The sequence below is a fragment of the Ambystoma mexicanum genome, chromosome 7p (genome assembly GCF_040938575.1).
Source record: "Ambystoma mexicanum isolate Mex_15411 chromosome 7p, UKY_AmexF1_1, whole genome shotgun sequence".
NCBI lineage: Eukaryota > Metazoa > Chordata > Amphibia > Caudata > Ambystomatidae > Ambystoma > Ambystoma mexicanum.
Window position 1 is genome coordinate 602,515,640 of NC_090939.1, and position 26,920 is coordinate 602,542,559.

The following is a 26,920-nucleotide window of genomic DNA, read 5'->3' on the forward strand; positions in this document are numbered from 1 at the left end:
CACAGACCCACAAGCAGTGGGTTTGAGACTGGTTGTTTCCACTATTCCAGGGGTCTAAGCACAGACGAGGACCTTCTTGAGATCAGGACAGAGGAGCTGGGCTTCATCAGCACTTGTCTGGCGGCGATTCTGGTCACTGCAACGGTCGACCTATGGTCTTCATCAGGCTGCACTTCTTCATAGGGATCTTGCCTCCAACAACGATCTGTTGATTGGCTGCAGGAGTGCCAGAGTAGAGGCTTGGAACTTGGCAGAACTTAAGCTTGTGTCACAAGTCGACTGCTCCTGCATTGTCAGCTGTCTCACTCCAAAAGGAAGCTGTGTTGCAGCTGCTCCTGTGTTCGCTGCTGTACGATCACGAGTTGGTGCCTGACCGTGGTGATCTTCATTGGATCTGGTCTTCATGTCCCCAAGGTATCCCATGGTGGTCTCTCCCATAGAGGTCTGTGCTTGGGTCTTCAACCGGAAGCTGTCTGGAACCAGGTCCCAAGTACCGCAATGTCTACATACCTGTTGCTTTCTCCCCAAGTATTCCCATGGGTTAACTATGGCATAAAGTCCTGACCCTAACTCACTCTGACCTTTAGTGGTGGAACCTGGGTTAAGGATCCCTCTGTAGGCCTAACCTGGTGTGTTGGGATTGAGTGGAGTACTCATCTGAACTTTACTTTGAACTTTATTTAACTTTTGGAACTCTGTTTTCATAACCACTGGCACTGCTGTTCTTTTATAAACGTACCTGAATTAGTATACGCCTTGGAACGGGTGACGTTTGAGCACAAGGCCCCAAACTAGCTTCGGGTTGAACTTTCAAAGATTAATAAGGAAAGCTGTTCGGGGTTGATCTAAAGAGTGCTCTCTCTTTCTATGCATCTGACTACTCACCTGCATTGCTCTGGTAATTGATTCATATGCACTTCTACTTCTCTTTAAGGTGCATATATATATATATATATGTTTTGTAAGACAATATTCATCTATCTTTTGTATCTGCTTAGTGTGTAAACTAAAGGCCTAATAAATAAATGTATTGTTATATATTGTGAAACTTTAATTACTGGCGTTGCTCTGTAGGACTTCTTGTAGCCCTAAACCACTCTCACCCCCTTCCGGAGACTAGACCTTGTTGCTATCTCACCTCGATTGGGTTTGGCTAATCTCTCAGTGTCACCCTTGTTTACCATAATAGGGTGATCTCCCAAAAGGTTTGATTTTGGAAATCCATTTTGACAGACACTGGTCAAACATTCTGTCCAGCAACGGACACTCAGGGGCCTAGATGGGGACTGGAACCAGACAATTCCAGCCCCTATATCCGTGGTTAGGTAGAATTTCCACTGTGTGTGTAATTTTCCGTACTTAACGAATTCCCCCCACACTTTTTGCTGGACTATTGGGTTTGTGACTCTCCTGAGGGAGTGGGAACCTTTTTCATCACCCGCTCAGTGTGTTTGTGTCTCTGGGACCCCTTTTTTGGTCAACTTCGATGGAGTCTGCTTTTCTCCATCTTTTTCTTTTTTAAAACAAATATTTTTATTAGATTTTTTCAGTGTATAAAACAAAGAAACCAGCAGTAATAAACAGTCCAATAAGGCACGCATCATAAATAAAACATTGAATTCATCAGAAGTCATTGTAAGTGACAACATTGTTCATCTCAACTCTATGCATCCACAATTTAGATCGGTATTGTCCACAATTCATTAGCTGTAGCGAATTAAGTAACTTTCGTGAGTGATCAAGTTCATCGTTTGTCACTATAAATGATTCAGCAATTGATCTCTTTATCAAACATCAACGTTTCATTTAACATTTTGTAATTCATCAGGTTTCTAAGTATCTTAAGCATCCTCTGGGAGAAAAATAGAGTAGCTTAAGCCCCTGTAGCTCTTTAGACTGAGTGGGGGTAAAATAGATAGAGAAAGGAAGAGAAAAGAAGAACGAGAAAGAAGAGAAAAGAAAAAAAAAGGGGGAATTCATGTACAGATATTATCTAGGTTAGTGGTGTATCTTAGTGCGATTCGATTATTGCGGCCACATATCAACCTTAGAAATGACAATTTTGGTATTGTTTCAGGTAATGACTTAACTTTAACTGCAACCGTTCAACAACCCTTCCCATAACTCCCTCCCCCCTCCCGGCTCCCTATAGGCATGGATCAGTTCTTCTGCCATCGGTTAGGATTGTTATGTCCTGAGTGGGGGACCTCTGCGTAGCGTCGTGGCTCCTGTGCTTGGTTTGTCCGTGTTCAATTGTGAATTGCTCTTAGCAGGTTTGGTCTGAAGAAGTATGCCTCTCTGTCTCTGACGTAATCGAAGAAGGGGTCCCAGATAGCTCGGAATTCCAAGTACTTGCCGTCCCTCAGAGCCCCCACCTTCTCCATGGCCATTATGTTCCAGGTCTTTACCCACCAACATGCTGTTATTGGGCCTTCAGGGTTTTTCCATGCTTGTGCCAGGGTCATCTTTGGTGCCATTAACAGGTGGGTGATAACTGTTGCAATGTTTCCTGTTGCCGCATATGTGTCTTCCACCGTCGTGCCCAGGAGTATAGCTTTAGGTGCTGCTGGCAGCTGCTTCCCTGTGATATCCTTTATGTGGCTCAGGATTTCCTTCCAGTACATTCCCGCCTTCGGCAGGACCACCACATATGGTATAACTCTCCGTTGCCTCTGTAGTTTCTCCAGCATGTGGCAGGATAATTGGGGTTCATTTTATGCAGTCTGTGCGGAATCAAATACCACGTAAAGAAAATCTTATGTGCGGTTTCTCAGACAGCTGTGCATGTAGAGACTTTTCGTGCCCTTGTCCATATTTGGGACCATTCCTCCTCAGTAATGGGTTCGCCTATGTCTTTCGACCAATTGTCCATATATGGAAAGGTGTCACTGATTTGAGCTTTGTCCAGCAGCTTGTATAGTTTGGAGACAGCTCCCGCTTCGCCCCCTTCGTGTAGCGTTAGCTCCAGACCCACCGGTTCCCTTGTGGCTGCTTTCTTGATTTCCCTATGTGTTATCCAGTGCCGGATCTGGATGTAGGTATATCTATCTGTTTCTCCTACTCCAAATTTCTGTTTGCACTCTTCGAAGAGTAGCGGGTTTCCCTCCCGGAAGAAGTCCTTCAAATACAGCGATTGCTCCTGTCCCCAGTTCTTCCAGAACCTGGGCCGTTTGCCCAGTGTAAAGCTTTGATTATGCGTCATTGGGGTGTAGGGGCCCATCCCTGGGGTAACGTTCCGTCTTTTCAAGGCCTGGTCCCAACCTTTCAGTGAAATCTTGGTTGCTTCTAATAGGCGCCCCTCTGCCTCCCTGTCGCCCTTCTGCAGTCCGTGCAAGGCTCCCAGTGGGATCGTGGTCACACCCTGTTCAATTCCCACCCATCCCTTTGATATGTCCTCTCTCTCTTCCAGGCCAACATTGGTGCTATTTGTGCAGCCAGGGCGTATCTCTCCACATCCGGGACCCCCAGGCCTCCCAGGTGTGGTGGCCTCGTTAGAATATTTCGTTGTATTCTTGCTTTCCCCTTGTGCCATATGAAGGAAGTCAGGTCGCCCTGTAGTGCTTTGCATATTTTGGGGGGAACCTCTATTGGAAGTGAGCTTACTGTGTATAATAGGAGCGGCAACAGGGTCATTTTGAGTGCCGCAATACGTGCAAACCAGGATAGCTCCAGAGCGTCCCACCTGTGCAGGTCCTCCCTCAGTTTTAACAATGGGGGTATATTCGCCCCGTAGAGATTTTTATGGTTCTTTGTTAATTGGATCCCCAGGTATTCTATTGACTCTTTTTCCCCATGTTAGTGGGTATCTAGAGCCCAGGTCTTTGGCCACCTCCTCCCTCTCCATAATGTTCAGAGCCTTAGATTTGGTGAAGTTTATGCTGAAGCCCAATATCATGGCAAATTCTTGTAGGGTATCTAGTGCTCTTGGGAGTGTATTCTTAGGGTCCCCGAGCAACAGCATTATATCGTCCGCATACAGTGCTATTTTATGTATGCTCCCCCCGCATTTAACCCCATGTATGTCAGGGTCTTGTCTTATTATTTCAGCTATGGGTTCCATCGCCATGGCGAAGATTAAGGGCGAGAGTGGACAGCCCTGTCTAGTTCCTCTGTTTATTTTAATTTTGGCCGTGGGGCTCCCATTAACCATGTCGTGCTTGGAAGGCGAAAATGTGCCAGTACCATTTTGCTGAAGCTGGGGTCACATCCAAACTTCCGCAGCACCAGCTCCAGGTATTTCCAATCTAGGCTGTCAAATGCTCTCCTGGTGTCTAGAGCAGCTATGGAGAACCTTTGCTCTGTCCTACTTCCCAGGTCCAGTATATCTACTGCCCGCCTAATGTCTTGTGTGCGTCTCCCTTTTATGAACCCCGCTTGATATGGGTGAATTATTTTGGTCAGGACCTCAGCGAGTCTGGTTGCGAGAACCTTAGCATAGAGCTTAGCGTCAGTGTTAAGTAGGGAGATCGGCCGCTAACTGGTGCAATCTGTGGGGTCTTTTCCAGGTTTAAGTATTAAGATAGTGGTGGAATCTCCCATATCGGGCGGGACTGTTCCGCACTCTCTTATGTGGTTAAACAAGAGTGTTAGGGGGCCCAGCAGTTGGCCGCGGAATGTTTTGTAGTATCCACTCCCCAGTCCATCTGGACCCGGGGCTTTATTGCGGGGCAATGCAGTAATGGCATTGCTAATTTCTTGTGGCGGTATGGGGGCCTGCAAGGCGTCGTTATCCTCCTGTGTGATCTGGGGGAGAGAGATCCTCGAGATATACTCTCTTTGTGCCTGATGGTCTAGGTGCTCCCTTTCTAACAGCCCTTGGTGGAATTTTTCCATTATCTCGAGTTTACCCCTCTCCGAGCTGCGCAGCTCCCCTTTTGGGTTCTTTAATTGTACTATGTGATTGCGGGAGTTTTGTTTGTGAAGTTTAGCCGCCAGGAACCTATTTGCTTTGCTCCCCAAGACATAGTATGTCTGTTTGGTGTTAATTAGTGCTTGTGCTGTGCGTTCCGCTACGTGTGCCTCTAGTTGGGCTCTTGCCCTCCTGATCACTAAGTGTTTTTTGGGATTGCCTAGCTTTATGTTGAGTTTCTGCTGCCTTTAGTGCTGCTTCCAGGTTCTTTTTGATGAGCTCCCTTTCCCTCATGTATGCTGACGTTCGTGAGATAAATTCGCCCCGGATCACGGCCTTCCTGGCGTCCCAAACTACTCCCCAGTTTGTCTCCCCTTTATCATTCTCCTGGAATAGACGATCCAAAACTACTTCCATGTGCGCCCTAAGGGCCAGGTCCTTCAAGATCATTTCGGTCAGTCTACATGCCCTACGGTTCTTATAGATGGACTGGGCCATCTCCATTTGTATCAGGACTGGGGCATGGTCCGACACATATTGGGCTTCTATTTCCACTTTGCTAATGCAAGGGATCAGGGTTGAGGACACCAGCACCATGTCGATTCTTGAACACCCCCTATGGACCGCTGAGTAATGGGTGAACTCTCTCTGTTAGCCATGGAAGAACCTCCATGTTTCTATAACTCCCAGGTCCCTAAAGAGTTTGCCCAACGCCTGCCTGTTTCTTGCGTCTGCTGCTGTGGGTGGAAGGGTTTTGTCCAAAGCTGGGTCCATGACACAGTTAAAGTCGGCACCTATTATTGTCTGAACCTCACACCAGCCCCCCAGAGTTTTCAGCACTTCTCTCAGGAATAAGTCTTGTCGTTCGTTCAGGGCGTAAATTGCAATTAGTGTGTATAATTGATCTTGTATCATCCCTTTTAGGATTAAGTATCTCCCTTCCGGGTCCTTATACATCACCCGTTTTTTAAATATTAGATTGGCCCCGAGTAGTATGGCAACCCCTTTGGTCTTCCTTCCCCCAGAGGCGAAGTATTGGCGGGGGAGCACCCTATGTTTCAGTCTTCCCTCGTCTTTAGGGAGGAGGTGCATTTCCTGCAAGAAAGCTATTGAAACCTGCATGCCTATGAGTCTCGTCAGGATAGAACGGTGTTTGACTGGCGAATTGAGGCCTTGCACATTGAGCGAGACTATATTCACTTCAGCCATCTGAATTATGCCTGTGATCCTTTGCCTTCCGATTTGTTTCCCCCCCTTGATCATCCCTTTCCCTTGGTCTATACTTATCCATGCCGTTCCTCAGACTTGAATAACTTTGCAGATTTCCATCCCTCCCTCCCCGGATCCCACCCCCCACACCCCTAGTACCCTTCAGAACAAAGTTCCACAAAACTTTCTCTGCATCCTTTTCGGGGCGTTGGGTATCACACATCCTCCTTCATATGCTCCGCCAGAACCTGTGTCTGTCCTGCATTGATTCCAAAATGGTTTACCCCCTTGCTCCATCCGAGGGTAGGGTTGTTCCCTGAGATATTTATTGTAATTGATACTATTATTATTTATTAATGTGATACAGTTTTAAACAAACGTAAAAAACTTTACACATAATTACATCAAACCACTGAATTATAAATTATATTCAATATGCATGATGTAACAAATCACATACATCTAATAACATCAATACCATCACATCAGATCAATCAATCATTCAAGGCATAATACATGATAAAATAAATAGGATCAAATCCTTGATAAAATCCTTGGTATAGTTGATAAGTAGGTGATGCTGTATATAGGTGCAATTGTTACTCAATTGTCCCGGAGGCATGCTCCGCTTTACCCAGTTCTACATAGCTTTATCCTCCCAAGTGACCGTGTTTATTTCGGTAGCTGGCTTCTCCCTTTCCCCTCTGCGCCTTCCTTTTTTGTAGGGATCGAAGTCCATTCCCATTGTCTGGGATTCCCGCTTCTGAGGCTGCGGGCAGGGATCGAGTCCGGGAGCTGTTCCTCTTCTTCCAGGCGTAGGAGCGTAACTCCTTCCTCGCAAGAGGTGATTCGGTGTTGTTTGCCCTCCCAGGGGAATTGCAGGCCAAAGGGATATGTCCACCTGTAGGTGACTCCCTTGGACCTTAGCATCATTGTGACCGGGGCCATTTGTCTTCTTTTATGTAAGGTCGAAAGTGCCAAATCTTGGTACAGCTGGGCCTGATTGATGGTGACCGGCTGTGAGTTTCTTGCTGCGCGGAGAATTTCCTCCTTCATCGTGTAGGAGGTCATTGCCAGTAGGACATCCCTGGGGCTGGCCCCCAGCTCTTTCCTGGGGGGACCGACTCTGTGCACTCTGTCAACCTGTATGTCTTCCGGTTGGACGTCCGTTAGGAGGCAACTGAAGCGCAACTGCATTGTCTCTTTCAGATCTTTGTCGCCAATTGGTTCAGGCAGGCCCTTAACTTGTATATTAGATCTCCGGGATCTGTTCTCCAGATCCTCTGCTTGAAGTTCTAAATTGTGCGTAGCCCTTGAAATCTGTTCCAGTAGCACGCTGGATTGTTTTGAGTCTTCAGTGATTTCTGAGAGTTCTGCTTCTGCTATGTCAACTCTCTCACCTAAGTCTGTAATGTCTTTTTTAACTTCCTGTATTGAAGAGCGGAGTTCCTCCCTTATTGCCTTCAGGTGACCCCGGAGGGCTTCCATCATCCGAGTCTCCATTCCCTGGAGGCATTCTTTGAGGTCCTCTGAGGGCCGCACTCCCCTGTTGTCTCGCTCTGGGGCTCTTTGGTCCGGTATTGCTTCCAGCAATGTTCCAGCTGTCTGTTTCGAGTTCTGCACGGGACGCCTTTGGACTTGGTTCTTGGCATCTGTTTTTCCCCGTGGGAGGTCGGGGGAGACCTTGGTGGTTCTATTGGAGTTGCAGGTTTTGGCAGCGTAACTGGTTCAGTATGGGCGTCGTGGGGAGGGTCCCGTTTTATGGTTGCCCCGACACCTATTGCAGGCCAGGCTCCTTTCCCGTGTGCTCTCCGAAGGGTACTTCTAGTGTGGGGTGACAGTGCCAGCTCCAGGGGTCTTCCTCTTGCTGCTTCTAGGTTTAGTTTGTCATTTGTCGGCCCTGGGTGATTGCCCCGTGGGCACCTGTCGCCCTGCTGTTGAGGCTGTCTTGTTGGAACCAATGCGCCTTGGTGGTTAGGTTCCCCCTGTCGTATCCTTGTTGCTGGTGGCTCCCTGAGTGAGGGTGCCCGGTTGCTCGAAGGCCTCTTAATTGTATCCTGAGTTTGCTCACTTCAGTCCCGCACCACCTCCCCCGGGTGTTGGTCTAGTACAGATTGTGTTAGGCACTTGTTGGGCGTCGACTCTACTCCCCTGCCTATCACCAGGGCCATGTTAGCTCCTGGGGGGGGTTCTGTTCTGACCCCCTGCAGGGACCCCCCTCTTCCCCCCGAGCCGCTTCCCAAGAGGGTGCCTGGCCACCAACGCAATTATAAGTTTCTTAAGGCATCGGAAGGGTTCCTCCAAGGATGTTCCTGTGCTTTTTACTTCTGTTTTGTCCTAGGGTGGGGGGGCTCCGACCCTAGGGGGTGGCTGGTGGCCCTGTTTGGTTGCCCGGAGATGCGGCCCACCCCAGGAGGCCAGTCGTCCCCTACTGATTGTGGCTATGTGGGCCCGCTGTGTGAGGTGTACTGGGCCGGGGGGATGCCACAAGGACGGCCAGCCCCCTAATTCTTGCTATGCAGGTCCGGTGTAGTTGCACTTGGTTTGCGGCGCCTTTGCGGTAGAGCGCTGAATTCGAGCCCCACCGCTGCCTTCGGGTCAGGCCCGCAGTCGCCCGCCCGCTGTGGTAGGGTGGGGGAGCCCCCGGCTGGGCGAAGCTGCGGCCGAAACCAAAAGCACCCCTCTGGGCTGTCCAACGCGTCACGGGGACCCCGACTGGGCCCAAACTATGCAGGGTGGTGGGGGGTCTCTAGGCCCTCCCAAATACATCCGGGAGACGGACCCAGGGGATTATTCTTTTTCCCCTTTTTCCCCCCTTTTTTCTCTCTTCCTACATTTCTGTCACCCCCCCCTCCTCCTTACTTTCCAGCCGGACTGTGGTTTCTGCTGCGACGTTCTCTCTTCGTGGCTCTGTGATTCCGGTGGGCTATGCGCGCACCAGTAGTGGCGCAAATCCGCCTTCCCGGCCCGCGTCCCCCTCCGGCTGCGGCCTCCCGCTTCAATTGGTGTTATTGGTGTCCTGAGGTAACACCACCGGCGGGCGGGGGGGGGTTGGCCACCCGCAGGACGATGTCTGCCTCCCCGGAGGATTCCCTCAACCGCCACGCCACACCAAGGCAGGGGGGGTGGGAGGGAGTCAAGGCCCACAGCCGTGTCAGGGCAGGCAGCCGCAAGGTAATTTAGCCCGAGGGGCTGCTGATGGAGTCGCAGGGGGTCCCGCTGCCTGCCCCGTCCCTGGGATTGTGCACTTCTCCTTTCCTCCAACCCAGAGGGTGGCTGATCTGTGTGGGAACCTTGGTGTGGCTTGGCTACCGCTGCGCTCCGGCGCCTGCGGCATGCTTCTCCCAGTCCAGCTGCAAGCACGTCTGTTTCCTTCCGCTTCTGTGGTTAGCGACTTGCTTGGGGGGCTTCACAGGGCTGCTATTGTCACCGTTAAATCTCCCGCTCGGACGAAGCTCGGAGGAGTGTGTCCTTCTTAGACGGCAGCCATCTTGGAATCGTTCTCCATCTTTATCCAAGGCATCTGTATTTTACTACTGCAGCACACAGCATCCTTTGTGCAGTGTTCCTGGGAGCTCATTGAGCTTCCCTCTTTGGTTGTCTTTTATATTCCTGTGATAACTTAATGTTACCAGGATATGGGGATTCTTTTTTATCCTACCTATGCTTTTCTTTTGTGAGATCAGCCCAGCCCACCTTATGTGGAGGGCTGAGGGGAAAAATAGTATTTCTTTTCTCACCTCTCCTGTAACTTTCTAGTTACAGTACAAGTCTGAGTGTCTGGTGACAGTGGATATGTTCTACTAACTTTGTGATTTTTACATGCAAGGTGCTGCTGCAGCTGCGGTAGAGGACACATGGGTCACCATTTACCTAAACTGATGCCTGTCTTCCACCAACTCACAATGTTTCGCCCTTTCTCAAGTCTTCCTCTGCAAACCTGGGTGTGGGAAGTCCTGCCCATTCCTTTGTCTTTAACAGGCTCCCATTGGGAAGTCCACCCAGAGGCACCAGTGGGTCTGGTAGGACACCAAACTCTCAGGTCTTTATCCTCAAGTGTGTTGGCTTGTATCAAGTTCTAACTTGGTGCCTGGCTGTTCCCTTGGGACAGCCACCCCCCAAACTTTGAATCTTGCATGCATGCTGATTGGCTCGGTTCATGCATAAAAGGTGAGGGTCTACCGAAGCCAGAGTCGACCACTGGAAGATCCGTTAGGGAGATTTATCATTTTTATGCTTCATCTCTTCTCCCAGTGAGACTCCCAGCACTTTCTGCTGGACTGCTGGACCTTTTTTTTTATCCTGAATGAGTGGAGCCTTTTTCCACTGTTTCATTCTTATGGGCTCTGTCTTTTTGAACTCTTTCCTTTTTATTTTACTGTCCTAAGGAGTCTACTTTCCTCCATATCTCTTAAGGCATATGACAATGCATTACTTACCGTAAAAGCATTTCTGATGGTTTTATCTGCTTAGATTCACATGCTGTGCATAGGTCCGACATCCAGTGGTCACTGCGGAGTATTGCATTTTGTTTTTCGTAGTCGAAAAGGGGACGTCGACAAGGCGTGTCTGTAACACTATCCCTATAGTGACGTGCGTTGTACCCACAATCCCTCACGCGTCGAGGTCCCTCAGATTGTAGCTCCTTATGGGCAGTGTTGCTGGGGACCCTTTGGGTCCACAGATTCTTTTCTATATCCCAGAGTAACTACAGTTCTTAAGGATAGCAAGATACTTAGTATCTCTCCAAAAAATGTTATAGTCTGAGAGAATGGCACCCATCACCTTATGTGGAGAGCCAAAGGGATATTTAGTATCCCCGTTCTCTCTGCGCCTGTGACTTATGTCACATAGACAATCTCCTAGTTATGGCTGGTGGCAGTGGACGTGTTCAACCAACTGTTGTGTGAATTGTCTACCGCAGGCTACGTTCATAGCCTCGGTTATACACAATAGGGTCACCCAAGTATTAACTTGGTGGCTCCTTTCTTTTTTCGCCATTAATAGCATGGTTCTTTTATTTATTTATAACGCGCCGGGAACCTGCAGGCATCTGGGCACACATGAACACATTGGACATACATATATAACAAGACTCACACAGGACACTTTATCAGCCCTTCGTCTACCGTCCTGGGAGGGGGGATACCTGTGCGTGTGTTTTGCCTTTGACGGGAACCCTTGGGTGTCCCTGCCTAGGCTCCAGAGTGTCTGGGCAGGCAGGAAGTGGGGGATGAGTTTTTCACTACTCTGCCCTTTGTCTGCCCGAGTGCCTGAATGGAAAAGCTTTCACTGGGAGTCTGGCTGTCCTCATTAGACAGCCACTTGCCCCTTTCTATAAATTGCTGAGAGAGATTGCAGAGGAGCTGCGCTGGAACTGTATAAAAGGTGAGGCACCTGAGGTGAAAGGCAAGTCGACCACTGGAAACTGAAGTAACCGAAGAAGACGACCAGAGATGCCTGCAGACCCTTTGCAACATTGTGAAGCAACAACTGCTGTCCTGGTCCCGTTTTCTGTGCGACAGAGGAACTCCTAAGAGGACTCTTTCCTTTTGACTGGTGGTAACAACCGGTCCCAAGACAAACTTTGATTTGAGCAATCTCCCGTGGTCCTGTGAGTTTCTAGTGATGCGAAACCCCAATACCAGGATAACTGCTGCCCATTCCGAGTGCATCGTTGTGAAAGGCTGAACTCGTCCAAGCCTTTGTTGACCCCTGAAGGACATTCCAAAAATCTGATTCAACTTGCCCAGAACCCCTCAGCGGAATGTGGGACTGTGAGAAGGAAAGAAGATTGACCGGGCGAACCGCGTCCTATGTTGGTGCTGCAGAAAAGGCAGCAAAACCGCAGTGTGACCAGAGAAGTTGCTGAAAGTGGTGCCAGCGGTCCTCCCTCGAGACTGCTGCTGAGGGATCCTGTTCATTGTCCTGCCTTTCGTCATCACTACCCCATCTTTCAGGGGCCAACCAGTTGCACCACCCCAGCCCTTCTAGCACGAAACCCCGTTTCTCCTTTAGAGACATCACAGAACTTGAAGTCACTAACATACTCAAAAATCTAAAACCCTCCATGTGCAAGGGGGACATCTGTCCTCCGAAGCTCATCAAGGAGTATGCAGATAACCTGGTTCCAATACTTCAAGCCTTCATCAACGCCTCCTTTAGAACCGGCATAACTACTGCCAGCTGTCAGAGATCCTGTATACTTGAAAATGGAGCGAGTTGACTCGTCATGTAGGAGACAAAGTCTTCCAACTAATGTACCTGTCTGATTGTTAAGAGGCTACAACCAGAATGGTCTATTAATGAAAAGACAGGAGACCGATGACACAGGCGCCGCAGGTTGTGGACACAGGATAGGCAGAAGGAGACACCACCAAACTGAAAACAAAGCACGTTATCAGTAACCAATAGACAGGCAAACTTCAATATACCATCAGAACTCTGCACTCACTAACCTCTTAATCACACAATATGGCAGTATCAAGGTAAAGAGATTTATGGAAAGCAGGCACCTGATCATCTTTTTGAGGAGAAAATTAGAATGAACAACTGAATGTGGCTAAATAGAAGTCAACTGATACGAGGTTAAATGTCTTACCATAATTGACTCCTGTCCAACGGTAATGAAAAGTTCCAAGGGCAGCAGTAGCACGTGGCACAAGAATTCCAAGTCTGTATCCAGAGGAAAGCAGAACAACAATAAAGTACACCAAGAGGTCTCTAATCTGTGTACTATTGAGTCCCAAAAACAAAGAAAAAACAAAGTTCAAAATTCCCAGATCCACGTGTGTAGTTCTGTATTGTATAACAAAAGTTCCGTGGTCAGGCAAGGTGCAGGCGGCAAAGTTCAAACAGAATCCAAGCAAGTTCAGGAAAGGTCCGTAGTCAGGCAGGGTGCAGGCGGCGAAGTACAAAACAGAATCCAAAGCAAGTTCATAGCGGTCCGTAGTCAGGCAGGGTGCAGGCGGCGAAGTAAAAGCAGAATCCAAGGCAAGATCAGGAGCGGTCCATGGTCATAACGACGAGAACAATAAGAAGGGCAAGGAAAGGTTCTGGTAATTAGGAAGCAGGATATTCCAAGAAACACAATAGCAGTATTCAATAACGCCACCAAAGCTTGTTCAGAAGCGCCGAAGGAGTCAATGGGAGGGGCTTATGAGGAACAGATCATGTGACTGGATTGCGTGTTACTTTCAGCGCAGGACGGGACATCCTACGGTGCATAGGACGCCAGCGTTTCCAGGCCAACTTCCAAGCACCTGGCTGCGTTCTCAACAACCAATAAGTGTTGCTCCTTCGGCCCAGATCGTTATTGCCAGTAAACATGTGTTTATTGCGGGCAGACTTAAACTTGGTTTGTAATGGTGCATGCACTCTCCCTAATGCCGTAGTGAGACGGTATGGAGATCTGGTACCAGCCTTAAAGAGGCATGGGTACGCGCCCTTCTGAAAAAACCCACGGTAGACCCTACCCAACCTAACAACTACCGCCCCATAACCACCGTGCCGTTCCTCCTCAAGATGCTGGACAAAGCCGCCCACTGTCAAATCCAACAATTCATTGAAGCCCATTCCATCCTTGGGACTAGACAATCCAGCTTTCGCAAAGGACACATCACTGGAACTGCCTTAGTAGACCTAAAACATCAGATCACTCGAATTATGGACAAAGGAAAGCCTGCCCTCCTCTTACTCCTCGACCTTTCGACTGCGTTCGACTTGGTCGACCATAAGTCCCTCACCTTCCATCTCACACAATCAGCCAACTTCTCCAATGAAGCAGCCCTTTGGGTCACTTCCTTCTTGGGGGTAGGGCCATGAAGGTCTTCTCAAACATAGCTAACGCAGACCCAAGCACCAGCCACGGTGGAGTCCCACAGGGCTCTTGTACGGCACCCACCTTATACAACTTGTTTACGAAGCCTCACTTCGACAAGCTTAACGCCCTGGGTATCGCGTATACGAACTACATTGACAACACTCAGGTACTCCTACCACTCTCTGGCATTTACCACGAAGACGCTAAAGCACTCCACACAATCTACACCACCATCCAGGCTTGGATGGCGGCCAAAGTCCTCTGCTTCAACGGGGATAAGACTGAAATTATTATACTATGTCAAAAAACGACACTAGCCAAACTGGACAAACCTTCTCAAAGGTCATCGTACACAAAACCATCATCCCGGTATCCACATCTGTTAAGACTTTAGGAGTATACATAGATTCCACCCTATCCATGACAAAGCACAAAGCAGGTCAGCGGCATCTCATCCGCCTCAGCACACAGAACTAAACTCATAAATGCAATCAAGCCATACCTCTCTAAACCTAATTGCCTATCTATAGCTAGAGCAACCATCAGTGCCAAATTAGACTATTTTAATGCCATCCTGGCAGGCACCTCTGCAAAAAATATCAACCGACTCCAAATCATACGAACAATGCTCTGAGAGCTGCACTCAGTATCCCAAAAAGAGACCACATCACCCATGCTAGAAAGGCAGCCCACTGGCTCCCTGTCAAAGAGAGGATCACCTTCAAAATCCTCACTCTCACCCACAAATGTCTCTCTCTCACAGCACCCTCATATCTATCTGAGACCATAACTAAATCCTCCTTCCACACAACCAGTCAAGACTCGATAAACCAATCTACTTCAAAACCCCCACATTAACAAAGCCAGAGCTGGAGGGTTAGGCTTCCCACACATAGCTGCCAAGCTATGGAACTCCCTACCCACAGACATCAGAGCTGAAAACTCCCTCCTTGCCTTCTGAAAAAAACTCAAAACCACTCTATTCATCTAGATCACCACCCTCGCTTCTCCCCCGTTCTTGGCACAAACTAAATGTAAATGAAAAACATGCATGTGTCCAATGCTAATGTCAATTTTATCTGTAACTAAGAAAATGTCTGTAACCAGCGCCACAATGCCTCCGGGTGCTGTGCGCTCAACAAATGCGAATAAATAAATGAATCATACCAAGGCATCCGGAAGACGGGTCGAGCGACACCACATCAAGGAGACACAGCCACGATCTTTCTGTATAACCTAAGGTACTGTGGGGAGAAAGGCATTGCTTACCTTGATGTGTGAAGTTGCGCCAGAGCTTTGGAGTGCACCTAGAGGTGTCCAGGGTACCCCCCTCTCAACACCGACCCAAGCCGCTGCTTGCATCCTTTTAGCGAGTCCTCTAACAGGGTCTATAACGTTGATTGTGTCCTCTTGCCTCTTAGAGACTAGAGACTGTAAAGCATCCACAGGAACTTTCATATTCTGCTGGTTATAAAGACTTTAAGCCTTCTCCGAACTGCCTTTAGCTAGGGTTGTGTTTTGGACTTTAAAAGACTTGCTGTGCAAAGAAACTGCCTATAAAACCTTAAGAACTGCTACTGTGGCATTAACCAACAATTTTCCTTCCCAAAAGTCACTCTTATATGTGCATGCAGAGTGAATGTCTTTACCGTACTGTCATTACTGTCAAAAGGTTTAACAAATGTAACCACGAGAAACTACAAACTAAGCAGTGGCTTTTGCAAAGTATTCTAAGGTATTCCTAAGTGTTTTGGTTTATTGTGCTATATAATTGAAAGTGATTCTTGTGTAAATATAATTAGTCTAACATACATTTATGTCTAAGTGTTTCTTTGATGTGCATTACTAACTAGGTTCAATGTACTTACCTACAGCTCACATCTTCCTCTTATAAGCCCGACTGCTCTGCCACTATACCAATGTTCCAGCAGTATTACAGACTGATACTAAGAGTTGGGGATCTACAAACCACTGGGATAGCTTACTAAAGTCTTACCACCAAGTGGGACTTTAGGAAAGCGCCCCTAACAAGATCCATTCTGAAGAAAAAGAAAGAATAGGAAGTCTGCAGCTACCTCCAGAGACCACCAAAGTCATTAGAGTGACCGCTGCCGCTCCAGCCCCATTTCTGTGTGACAGGGAATACCCAGACCAGACAACTTCCTCCCTTTGACTGGTGGGCCTGACCAGTCTCGAGACCATCTGCAGTTTGAGCCATCCCACAAAGTGCTGCAAACCTCCAGGCCTGCAAAACCCAAATACCCAGGGACCTATGGCACTGCTGCATGCATCGTCTCATTGAGCGCGGTTTCGGCTCGCAAACTTGTGGGCATCGTCCTGAGCCTACAGAAACTCCATCCTGATCGCGGAAGTAACTTCAGAAGAGTCAAGGACCGCAAGAAGGAAGTAAGTCTATTGTGTACAACCATCGCTGTTATAACGCCTGTGTCGCTTCTCCACTACCAAGTACCACGAAGATCATCTGCTGGGCATCCATGTAACCGAGCCAGGATCTGATCCTGCCAAAGATTCTTCCTCCATGGCCAAGGCCAGAGACCCGAACCAGAGCGGCTGTCATCTTCCTGTGAAGAGCTGCCAATGACATCGCTTTTCTTCAACATAGAAGTTACGGTCTCACTACTGGGTACTTACCTGGGCAGTTGTTGCATTACAAACTTAAGAGTTGGAGCCCTGTACTCCTAAGGGGGAGTCTTCTACAGGTGGACTTTAGTAAAACTCCCTAACATCTGGCCACACACACAGACCGCCACTTTGCCCGGGAAAGCCAAGGATTTGTCCGGCAAATGGGTTTTCCATATACTGCAATTCTGGACAAGAGAGCAGGGAGAAGGCCTAAGGAAAATATGGCCAAAGCACAAGTGAAAATCTCATGGCCTGAATAAAAAGTCAAAAACTCTGTAGACAAATATCCACTGCCACCAGCCGATTCTGGACCAATTGTATTTGCAACCATAAAGCTACAAAAGAAAGTTATAAGGCCACAAAGTATCTTACCTATATTTCACTTTAGGATACGTGCAGCTTTAAAAATAGAAGGAATCCACTAAGGCAGAAATCGTCTCCCAGGACTGATCAGTTTCCCCATAAAAATGAGCACAAAGCAAGGGAAGTATTACTTCCAAAATGTCATGTCAGCAGTCAAAACAAAGCAAAAAGAAAGGGTGCCACATAGAAGTCTATGGGAGCAAATCATCAACAAGAAAATCTTTCCCAACACTCCATGATTAATCTAACATTATCACATTTTTACTGGTTCTAAATAGCAACACATTGATAATGATTTAAATGCATGGTGTTTACGCAATAGTTAAAACACGTGCATTTTTTAACATACATATTCACACACAATTTAAATGGAAAGTATAACACATGCAGCCATTAAAATGCAGAAATGAAAAGGTCTGTAAATAATGGGAATAAATGACTAAACTTTCTGTATGAACAGAGGTAAGAATCTGTATTTTCAAATGACATTGCATGTATTTACAGTCTCTACCAATTGCGGGTCAATCCCCTTCAGGAAAAAATAGACCACACCTCCTAATATTCTGGAACAAGAAAGATTATACTCTTGCGAAATACTAGATTTGACATAGGTCTTTACATGCTTAAGTGCTGTGCTTGGAACTGGACTGTCTCTGGTGAGTCCACTGATGCCTCTTGGAGTCTTATTTGGACCTTAATGGCTTTAAGGGGCACGTGTGCTAACCCTTTACCTCCATAGGATAACATTGGTTCACTGCTACCTATGGGTCCATGGAAATTGGAGGTTATTTGTACATCTAAGGCCTGTGTGTACATGGGTCCTGTGAGGCCAGTTTCTACATGTCTTATCCATATTTTGCCAAGTTATTTTACTGGGTACTTATATGTATATTTTATCAATTCCTATGCACAAATTTATTATAAGGAATATATTTTACATATATATTGTATGACCCTTACCCTATTGTATGTTAATCAAAAGTATTTACTGTATCTTTAACAGAAATCACTTCATCTGGAGGGCTACCTTGAATGTTATGGCCATTCTACCACTTGGCGAGTCAGGAACTCAAACAAAAACGCCATGTAATCCAAGGTAGAGTGATACATCTGGGCCCCAGAAGTTGACCCGAAGGGAAATCTAACTAGCAGTTACTCACACAGGTAACAGAGGCATGTGTGTGCCTGCCTAAACTTGAGAGGCTTAACGGCTCTGAAGGAGCACATCAGAGTTGCACCCCGGTTGAGCCCTTAGGTTAGGACTGGTGGTTGCTAAACGGGTCAGTCAAGAAAAGTTAAAAACATGAGCACCTCTTGAAAAGAGACAGTTTATGACATTGACCTCACAAAGGGGTACTCTTAAACCTTCACTCTTATGGCACCAATAGAGCTGGCAGCCACAGAGCAAACCTCTGTAGTCAGAGTGCACTTGCTGAGGACTTTTACGCACTAAAGGTTAGGTTTCTACCTGAATTGTGGCCAAGTAAGATGCTGATGATTTTGATCAGATCATTTGCAGGGCAGTGGTGTTCGCTTATCTGCTTCTTTGAGCAAAACCAAAGCATGATCAATACTTCCTACTAAGCTTCATTGAAGAGGTGGCTTTCAATATAAAACAGCAAAAAGCTTTGAAAGAACGTGCTGGAAGATGAATATGACTTGCATATATGTGAAATCTAGCTAATGTAGCCAGGAAGCTGTCATTTGTCCTGGTTCGCTATGCTCGATGTGTGGTCTACAATTAATCTCTGTGCAGTACTTCGATGAGAAAAACAGGTAATGGACTGATAGTGAAAATTGGCAACAATGAATGCAGTAATAATGGAGAAAAGAAAAAATGAAGAATTATGTAGGCGGGCTATTTTTGTTGACAGCAGTCTCTCCTTGCCGCCTCGGCCTCGTGGACTAACGAAGGAATGAACTCCCAAAGGGTATGTCAATATATCGAAAATCATAAAAAGTAATTGACGAACAGCAATACTTACTCCACTGTGAATTCATGAGCTCCGACAGGAATGCAGTAAACAAATTGCATGGCGCTCCAAAGACGATGGAACTCAACACATTCATCCACATGCATCACGCCATTGCTGGGCAGGGGACCCTGCCAAATTGGATCATCCAAGAAGCTCCGTACCCTGGTCAGGATGACTTCAAACATAGATAAGCCACAGCAGAGACGCTCTTTGGTCAGCAAATCCCCTTCCCTTGCTATTGCAATTTGCTGTATACAAGAAAACAATAAGGTGCAAGGTTACAAATCACTGTAGATTTTCAGGAACTTGACATAGCAGTAATGCAAAGGGATATTACAAAACTACAATAATCAAATGGTGGCGAGTTATGATTATCTAGGCCTACGAGTACAGAATTCAACCAGATGGGGTAATCAAATCGTACACAGTGTGACAATGTTAGCTAGGAGGGGAATGGCTGTAATATATTTTGCCAGCCACTATGGAGTGCAGAGCATATCACACGCTATGGAGGTACATCGAATGCAGTCATCCCGACTGCAACCTTTGGAGCAGAAATGTGGGAGCATACTGCTACTAAAAGTCTGGTTAGTGAGGGGAATAGGATACTCAAACGACACCTGAACCTTCCAAACAGTGCCCCCAATGTTCCCATCAGAATGATGCTGGGCTGGAAGGGTATTGTTATTTAATAAGGTTGAACCACTGTTATTGTTAGGGAGAATTCTCAGAAATGTGCTAATTCCTCTCTACCTTAGAGACCCCCAGCAACTTTGCTGGATTGTCGGACTTCATTTTTAACCTGAGAGAGTGAGGCTCTTTTTGATTGATTGATTTGTTTATTTATAGAGCGCTTTATGCCAAGGCGCTGTACAATGGAACAACTCATACTGTGAACAACAATAAACAAACAATGTGAGCAAAATTACATGATGAATCATTCGACAGTAAAACAGTGCAAAACGCAGTTAACTGTGGAGAAGGGGAGGTAGAGAGGAAGTAGGATTGGCGAGGGGGAATAGAAAAGAAAAGAACAAGTGAGGAATAGGAAGGTGGGAGAATGGAGGGAGAGGGGATTAAGGAGTCAGAAAAGGGAGATGGGGGATGAAGAGAGAATGGGAAGATCTTCAAGGAGGAGAGTGGAGGAGAAGGGATTTAAGGGATGTGCGAAATGAGGGAAGGGGAGTGGAAGAGCGGATTGAGAGAGGGAGTGCGTTCCAGTGAAGAGGAGCAAGAAGGTAAAAGGTACTTTTTCCCACACTCTCGTATTTTTCTGTGATTTGAACTTTTCTTTTTGGTTATGGAGTCTAACAAACTACATAGGCATCATCTTTCTACATTGTGACACATAGCACCTTCACTGCAGTGACACAGGGAAGTCTCAGATTTCCCAAAGGTTTAAAATACCTTCTCTTGGATAAACTACTGTTTCCAAGAGCAGTGAAGTGAAATTGACTTTACTTACATTGTGACTTTCTAGACCCAGCACACACTATCCTACTATAGGGTGCTTCATGGTTACTTAGTATCCCCCCTTTGTCTAGTTTCTCATGTAACTATTTTATGTTACCCTTTCTAATATTAATGGCTGGTGGAAGTGGTTTACTTTTAACTAACATTGTGTGTTTTTACTACGGGCTGCAATTGCAGCCTTGGCAAAGCACCCCTGGGTGCCCATTTTGTCAAAATGGCCCCGTCTTCTTTTTTCGCTTTCTTGTTGGAAAGGTACTACTTGAGATTTACTCTGCGCACCAAACCTGGGTTGGTCCCTTTGTTCGTTTTGTCTTTCGCTCCAGTATGTCTGGCAGGGGTAGGAAGTGGGGGAGGTACCTGAAACTCCCGGTGCTTAATCCCCTTGGTTACAGGAATGCACCCAATGTTGATTGGCCGGCTAGCTGTCCAGCAAGGACAGCCACCCTGCTGTATGATTGACCGCTAGTCTGGGAGAAACCTGCATAAAAGGCGAGGCTTTTTGGCTTGGAAGGCAGAGTCGACCACTGGACGAAGGCATCAGAAGAACTTGGAAGAGACGCCTGCTGCAACACCTGGACAGTTGGTTTGCCCGGTGAAGCCCTGCTGCTGCGCTGAAGCTCAGAATTCGCCTCAACTAGAGAAGCCCTGCAAGGACGACTTCTCCCCTTTAGTTGTTGGGACCAATCAACTCCAAAGTGAACTCGTCTGGACATCCTCTTGGAGCTGGCTGCACTTCTTTGCTGCTGCAGGAACCGAAGTGCCAGGGAGAGGAATACCAGATTGGAGGGCATCTCTTTTAAGTCGGACCCGAGCTGCTGGAAGATCCTCTGGACTCCTAGTAAGCAGGACTGACTAAGCCTGAGCCACCTCAACAGAGTGCTGGACCCCAGATGCGAGAAAAGTCCAAAGTGGTATCCGAGAGTCCGCGTGAGTGCTATGTGCTGAGACACGAGGAGCTGAAACCACAAAGTGCCGCTGAATAGAAGTTTGTCCTTTTCTGTCGCCGACCGTCCCATTGTGTTGCAGGAGCCCCCAGAATTCTCCCTCTTATCCGTCTCTTATCCGTCCCCACGACTGAGGCAGAGGAACAACAGGATTTCCAGAGCCACACAGGAACAGAAGCCAGCTGTAACCATTTCCTCTAACCAAAGGTCTAAGAGAACTTACCTCTTGTCTTGTAGCCATACTTGTTCTCAGTTGAGACTGGTTTTGGTTGCCACTGTAGAGTTACTTCTACTTCTCACAAGCCTCCCAACTTGTGGCCCTAGATTGATTCTACTTTTTCGACAAAGACTTCTAAAAAATTGTGCAAGACTTTTACTCATCTGCAACAAGTGCTTCAGCGCACCTAGACTTTTGCCCAATTGACTTTGGCCTGGCCTAGCTCCCTGAATGACTCTTCTCTCCTTCAATTGTGCGTTTCTACCTTTCTTCCAGGAAAGGGTTAACTTGCTCTGCATTAGGGGTTTCAAAAGTACTTACCGGCTTCAGAATATTTGTGTGATATCTTGTTTTATTCTAATAATTATTTTCTTTTACATGCTACTAAGTATTGCTCTAAATGCCACAGTTACATATTAATGTGCACATTGTCCTAGCTATTTAAGTCACCTGAGGGTGTAGGAAGGGTCTGTGTGCCTTCCCAAATGGGTACTTGCTGATTTAGAGAAACTGGGTGTGTGTGTTTTGGAGTGTATTTGTGTGTTACTATTATATTGCCCCTTCTGAAGAAGGCTCATTCAAACTGACTGTCAAATAAATGAATAACTGTTCAATCAAGAAACCTTGATTTTAAGTTTTTATTTGGATACTTGTCACTGTGAATCTCTGTGGAACTCCCCTACTGCTCACATTTACCCCTCTTGAGATAAGCCTGGCTGCTCAATCACGCTACCAACCTGTGTAGTACAGACTTATACCAAAGGTTGGATTCCTATTACCAGGAGGTCAAGGTTGTTGTAGTGCACCCAACAGGTACTACTTCACATCTTGCCTTACAGTTATAGTGGTTAAACTGTGGAATACTGATTAACTTTGTTTATCTTGAGGATCTGCACAATCTGGTAACCCAGCAAGGGGTTACTGGACTCCCTGGGTTGTCATATGTTCAAGAAATGTCAAAAGTGAATTTAACGTTTATATGGAGCAACCCTACTACACTGGGATCTGCTTATAAAACAACGAAGAGAAATGCCTCCGACCATTGGCACTTTAAAGAATTATGTAAATCATGCACAGATGAGAAATTAATTGCACAATTTTTAGAGAATAAACGTAATTTCACTCTGGAAAAATATCTGGATATCCCTTATCAGACAATTGTGAAGACCTTGATGGTCAAACTCAGACTGGGAATACTGCCTGTGCAGCATTTTATTTCTTACTGGAATGTTGACCAGTCGGGCAAGTGCAAAAAGTGTATTATTTGGGAGCTGGAGGCACATAATTTTGTATGCATCTGTGCTTTAGATAACAACCCAAGAAGGCTTTAAGACTGTGGTTTCTCTATAATAAAATGGGGTCTATTAAAAAAGCATACAGGCTGGTGAATACAACCACAGATGTAAAGAATCGCAATTATGAAATACCTAGCGGATACCTGGACGATTCGTATGCAATTTATAAACTCCATTGTATGAACTTTTATGACTATCTCTTATCCTGTGTTATGGTCTGAATTTCTAAAAGCAAATATTTCATTTAATGCACAGCTCTTTATATGGAGTTTAAAATTGTTTAAGTGGAAAATGTGTATTTGTTGTTTATAGAATATGTATTAAGAATAATTGTGTGTACAATTGTTGGTCCTTTTTATGGCTGCACCAAAATAAAATTGGTTTGAAACTAATAATTAAATGAAATATTAAACACAAACCGGGGAAAGAAAAAGCCCACAAGGTGTATCGCACATGATCCAGTGTTGATCAAACTAATCAAACTGCAACAAAGCACTTTCAGGCTTTCTCCCAAGGATGAAAAATCTTCTCAAACAGTGGGCCTTCAGAGCTTTGAACTTCAGCCAGGTAAGATGTTTATCCAATACAACATATTCCTGTTCTTAGCCCACAGTTTGTCTGAAATATCATCTGATTTGAGTGGGCCTGCTTTATCTAAAATAATGATACCTCAAATACCTAATGTCTAGCTTACAAAAGGAAACAAAGTAACTGAAGAAGCCCCTAACTAAATGGGATGCCTGTTATTCCAAGGAGATACAAGGTCCAGAAAGATGGTTACTGGTAATGCTCTACTATTTTTGCGGCTTGTAAATCTCCTTAGATTCACATACTTTGCAGAGACTAGCTGGCCATCTCTGAAGAAGGCTGTGGGTGAGCTAAAGGAACATTTGAAAAAAGGGAGGTATTGCTTGGCCCACCTGCAAGTTTGCTCTCGCTTCTATATGCAGACAGTATTTGTAATACAGGGTAATGGTGGAAAGGCACTAGGTTTGGAATGGGGAGAGGAACAGCTTGTCGGATGCACAGATTGGCTTTTGTAGGTAGCTAGGGACTATGGAACAGTGCCTAAACCGGTCTCTCACTGTAGACAAATATTACAAGGTCAAAGGAGGCACACTTTTAAAAAAAGAATTTTAAACAGGTTTTATTATTTTTAAAACAAACAAACAATACAAACCAAACTGGCAGGTTATTTGCAACAAAACACATGAACATCAATTAGTCAAGACCACTGCTCCCCCAATCCCTCCCCCCTCAAGAGCTTGTTTGTCCTTCTCATTCCGTATCTGCTGTGTGTGGCAGGGTATCACCTCCTTCTGAGACTGCAGAATCCGTTATTGTTCCAAACAGTCCTGCTATTAATACTCTCCATGCTAGCGGGGTACTCACTTCTTCCCCACACTTGCTACATGCCTTCTGCCATACCACCGTTTCAGCCTCCGCCCATTTTTGCAAATCCCGCCACCATACCTCCACCCGTGGCTTATGGCACTGCTTCCAGCCCATGGCAATCCTTCGTTTTGCGAGCGCATATGCCAAGTCCTTCAATTTCCCAACATGTTTAAGGTTCCGTGGTCTGGGAAACCCTCCCAACAGGCAGGCCCAGGCCGTATCTATAGTGAGTGTGACCCCTTTGTCCGCTAGTTTTTGCGCCACTTCTCCCCAGAAACTCTCAATCACTGGGCAAGACCAAAACATGTGTGTCAGATCAGCATCTTCCTTATCGCATTTTGGGCACGCTTGTCGTCCCGCATTTATATTCTCATCGGGGTCATGTAAGCTCTGTGCGTTATGTACAACTGTATTTGTTGTAATCTGGCATTTCTGGACACCTTCTTGTGGTATCCCATAGCACGCTCCCACATCCCATCTTCCATCTGTGCTCCCACCTCTGTTTCCCAATCCAGCCTCAAATGCGTCAATTCCTTCCCAACCCGGGTCATCACCATCTCATACAATCTAGAGATCTCAGGCCCTCCTTCTGATATGTCATATATTGTCCCCATAGTGGCGTCTGGCTCCTCCGCCAATACAGTCTCAGGCCAGATTTTACGAATATTCTGCACCAGCCGGTTTATAGTCAAAAAGTCGAAAAAATAATGTTGAATAGCAAAAATGTCGAAAAAAAAATGTCGAATGTAAAAAAGTCGAAAACACATACATATAATAGGAAAAGTCATCATTTCGAAAAAAAAATGTCGAAAAAAAAATCGAAAACCCAAAACACTTTTTTTTTTTACCCAGATAGTAACATTTATTATGGGGGGGTCCCCCCCCCCCAACCCCCCCATCCCAAACCCCTACCCCAACCCCCCTCCCCTCCCCTCCTCCCCATCCCCCCCACCCCCCATAGATATACCTTTAATTATTTTAAAAAAATCTTTAATATTAAATAATTAATTAATTATTAAAAAAAACATCCCAAACCCCTATCCCCATCCTCCCCATCACCCCCACCCCACATGGAAATACCTTTAATTATTTTTTTAAAAAAAGTTTAATAATATATTTATTATTAACACATAAAATCGAAAAAAATCGAAAAAAAGTCGACATTTTTGTTTTTCGACATTTTTGTTTTTCGACTAAATATTTTCGACATTTTTACTTTCGAAAATATTGTATTCGACATTATGACTGGATACCGCACCAGCCTTAGATACGTGACATACTGGCCCCTATGCAAGCCCGCCTCTTCCCCTAGTCCTTCAAAATCCTTAATGGCCCCCTCTTGCCAGACATCCCCCAATGTAACCAGCTCGACCGACTCCCAATAGGTACTGATTATCATCCTTAGTGGTTTGTCTTCCCGTGCCAAGGCCACCAGCGGCACCTGCGGGGAACACGGGTACGGGTCCTCCATCATTCGACATACTCTATGCCACATCTTCCACCCAAGCAACATCATACCCGGGCGCTCCTTCATTTCTGACCTAGGCAACCAAATAATTTCCTTCTGGTAAAACAGAGTGCAGTCCTGTCCAAACAGCCTAAATTCGGGAGTTACCTCATCAGAGAGCCATTTGACCACATATTGCAACTGGCCAGCTACATAACAGGCCTCAAAATTAGGCAGCTTAATACCTCCTTTTTTATAGAAATTCTGCAACTTCCATAGCGCCACTCTATTTCGAGTGCCATGCCATAGGAAGTCTCTGCACATACTATTCAGCTTGGCAAAAAACTTCTTAGGTATCATGTAAAGGATATTGCTGAAAAAATGTAAAAGCCTATGTAGGACCACCATTTTGAGCATCGCCCCCGTCCCATCATCGCCAACGGCAACTTCTCCCAAAACTTCACACTTACACAGATTTTTCCCACAGCGACCTCGGTGTTATGCAAATGTTCCTCCTCTACCGTGTGATACACATCTATTCCGAGGTAGCGGAAGGTGCCAACCGCCCATGGTATCGACAACACTAGCAACCGCTCCGGAGGGGTTCCTCTGTAGCTACCCAATGGGAACATGCTCGATTTTTGGGGGTTCAGCGCTATGCCAGACAGTTCTGCATACCTTTCCATTACCTCCAGAATAGATTGAAGATTTTCCTCTGGATATTTCAGATATAATAGCAAATCGTCAGCATACAGGGATATTAGGTGTTTCTCTCCCCCTACCTCAATGCCCCCTATCATGTCATATTGTTGTCGAAGATACACTGCCAGGGGCTCCAGGGCCAGAATATATAACATCGGGGACCAGGGGCACCCTTGTCTGGTGCCTCTGCTAAGTTGCCACCTCTCGGATATCACCGCCCCTGTATGTACCCTAGCCAGCGGCTCACTGTACAGCAACTTCGCCCACCTAACATAGCCCAGCCCCATCCCGTATTCCCTCAGGGCCTCCAGCAACCACGGCCACCTCACTGAGTCGAAAGCTTTGACTGCATCTAGGGACACAACCGCCATTTCACCCTCGCTCTTGCTCCCCCCTACAATCACCGGGTGGAGTCCCCTATGGTTGTGGGTTATATTTCTGTTGGGGACATAACCTGTCTGGTCCGGATGTATAAATTTACTAATAACTCTACGCAACCTATTGGCCAGGACCGCCGTCAATATCTTGCCGTCCTGGTTCAGCATTGACAAGGGCCTATAGGAGCTGCAGCTATGCCCTGGTTTG

At 46.4% G+C, this 26,920-nt stretch overlaps 1 protein-coding gene across 1 annotated transcript in view; it reads right to left on the bottom strand.

Moving 5' to 3' along the window:
* The window catches only part of CYFIP1 (cytoplasmic FMR1 interacting protein 1), a 1,181,635-nt gene that overhangs the window by 64,248 nt on the left and 1,090,467 nt on the right, over positions 1–26,920 (bottom strand). Inside the window, 1 exon segment of the mRNA XM_069636612.1 lies at positions 18,872–19,110. Within this exon segment, the coding sequence (XP_069492713.1) occupies positions 18,872–19,110 (239 nt within the window).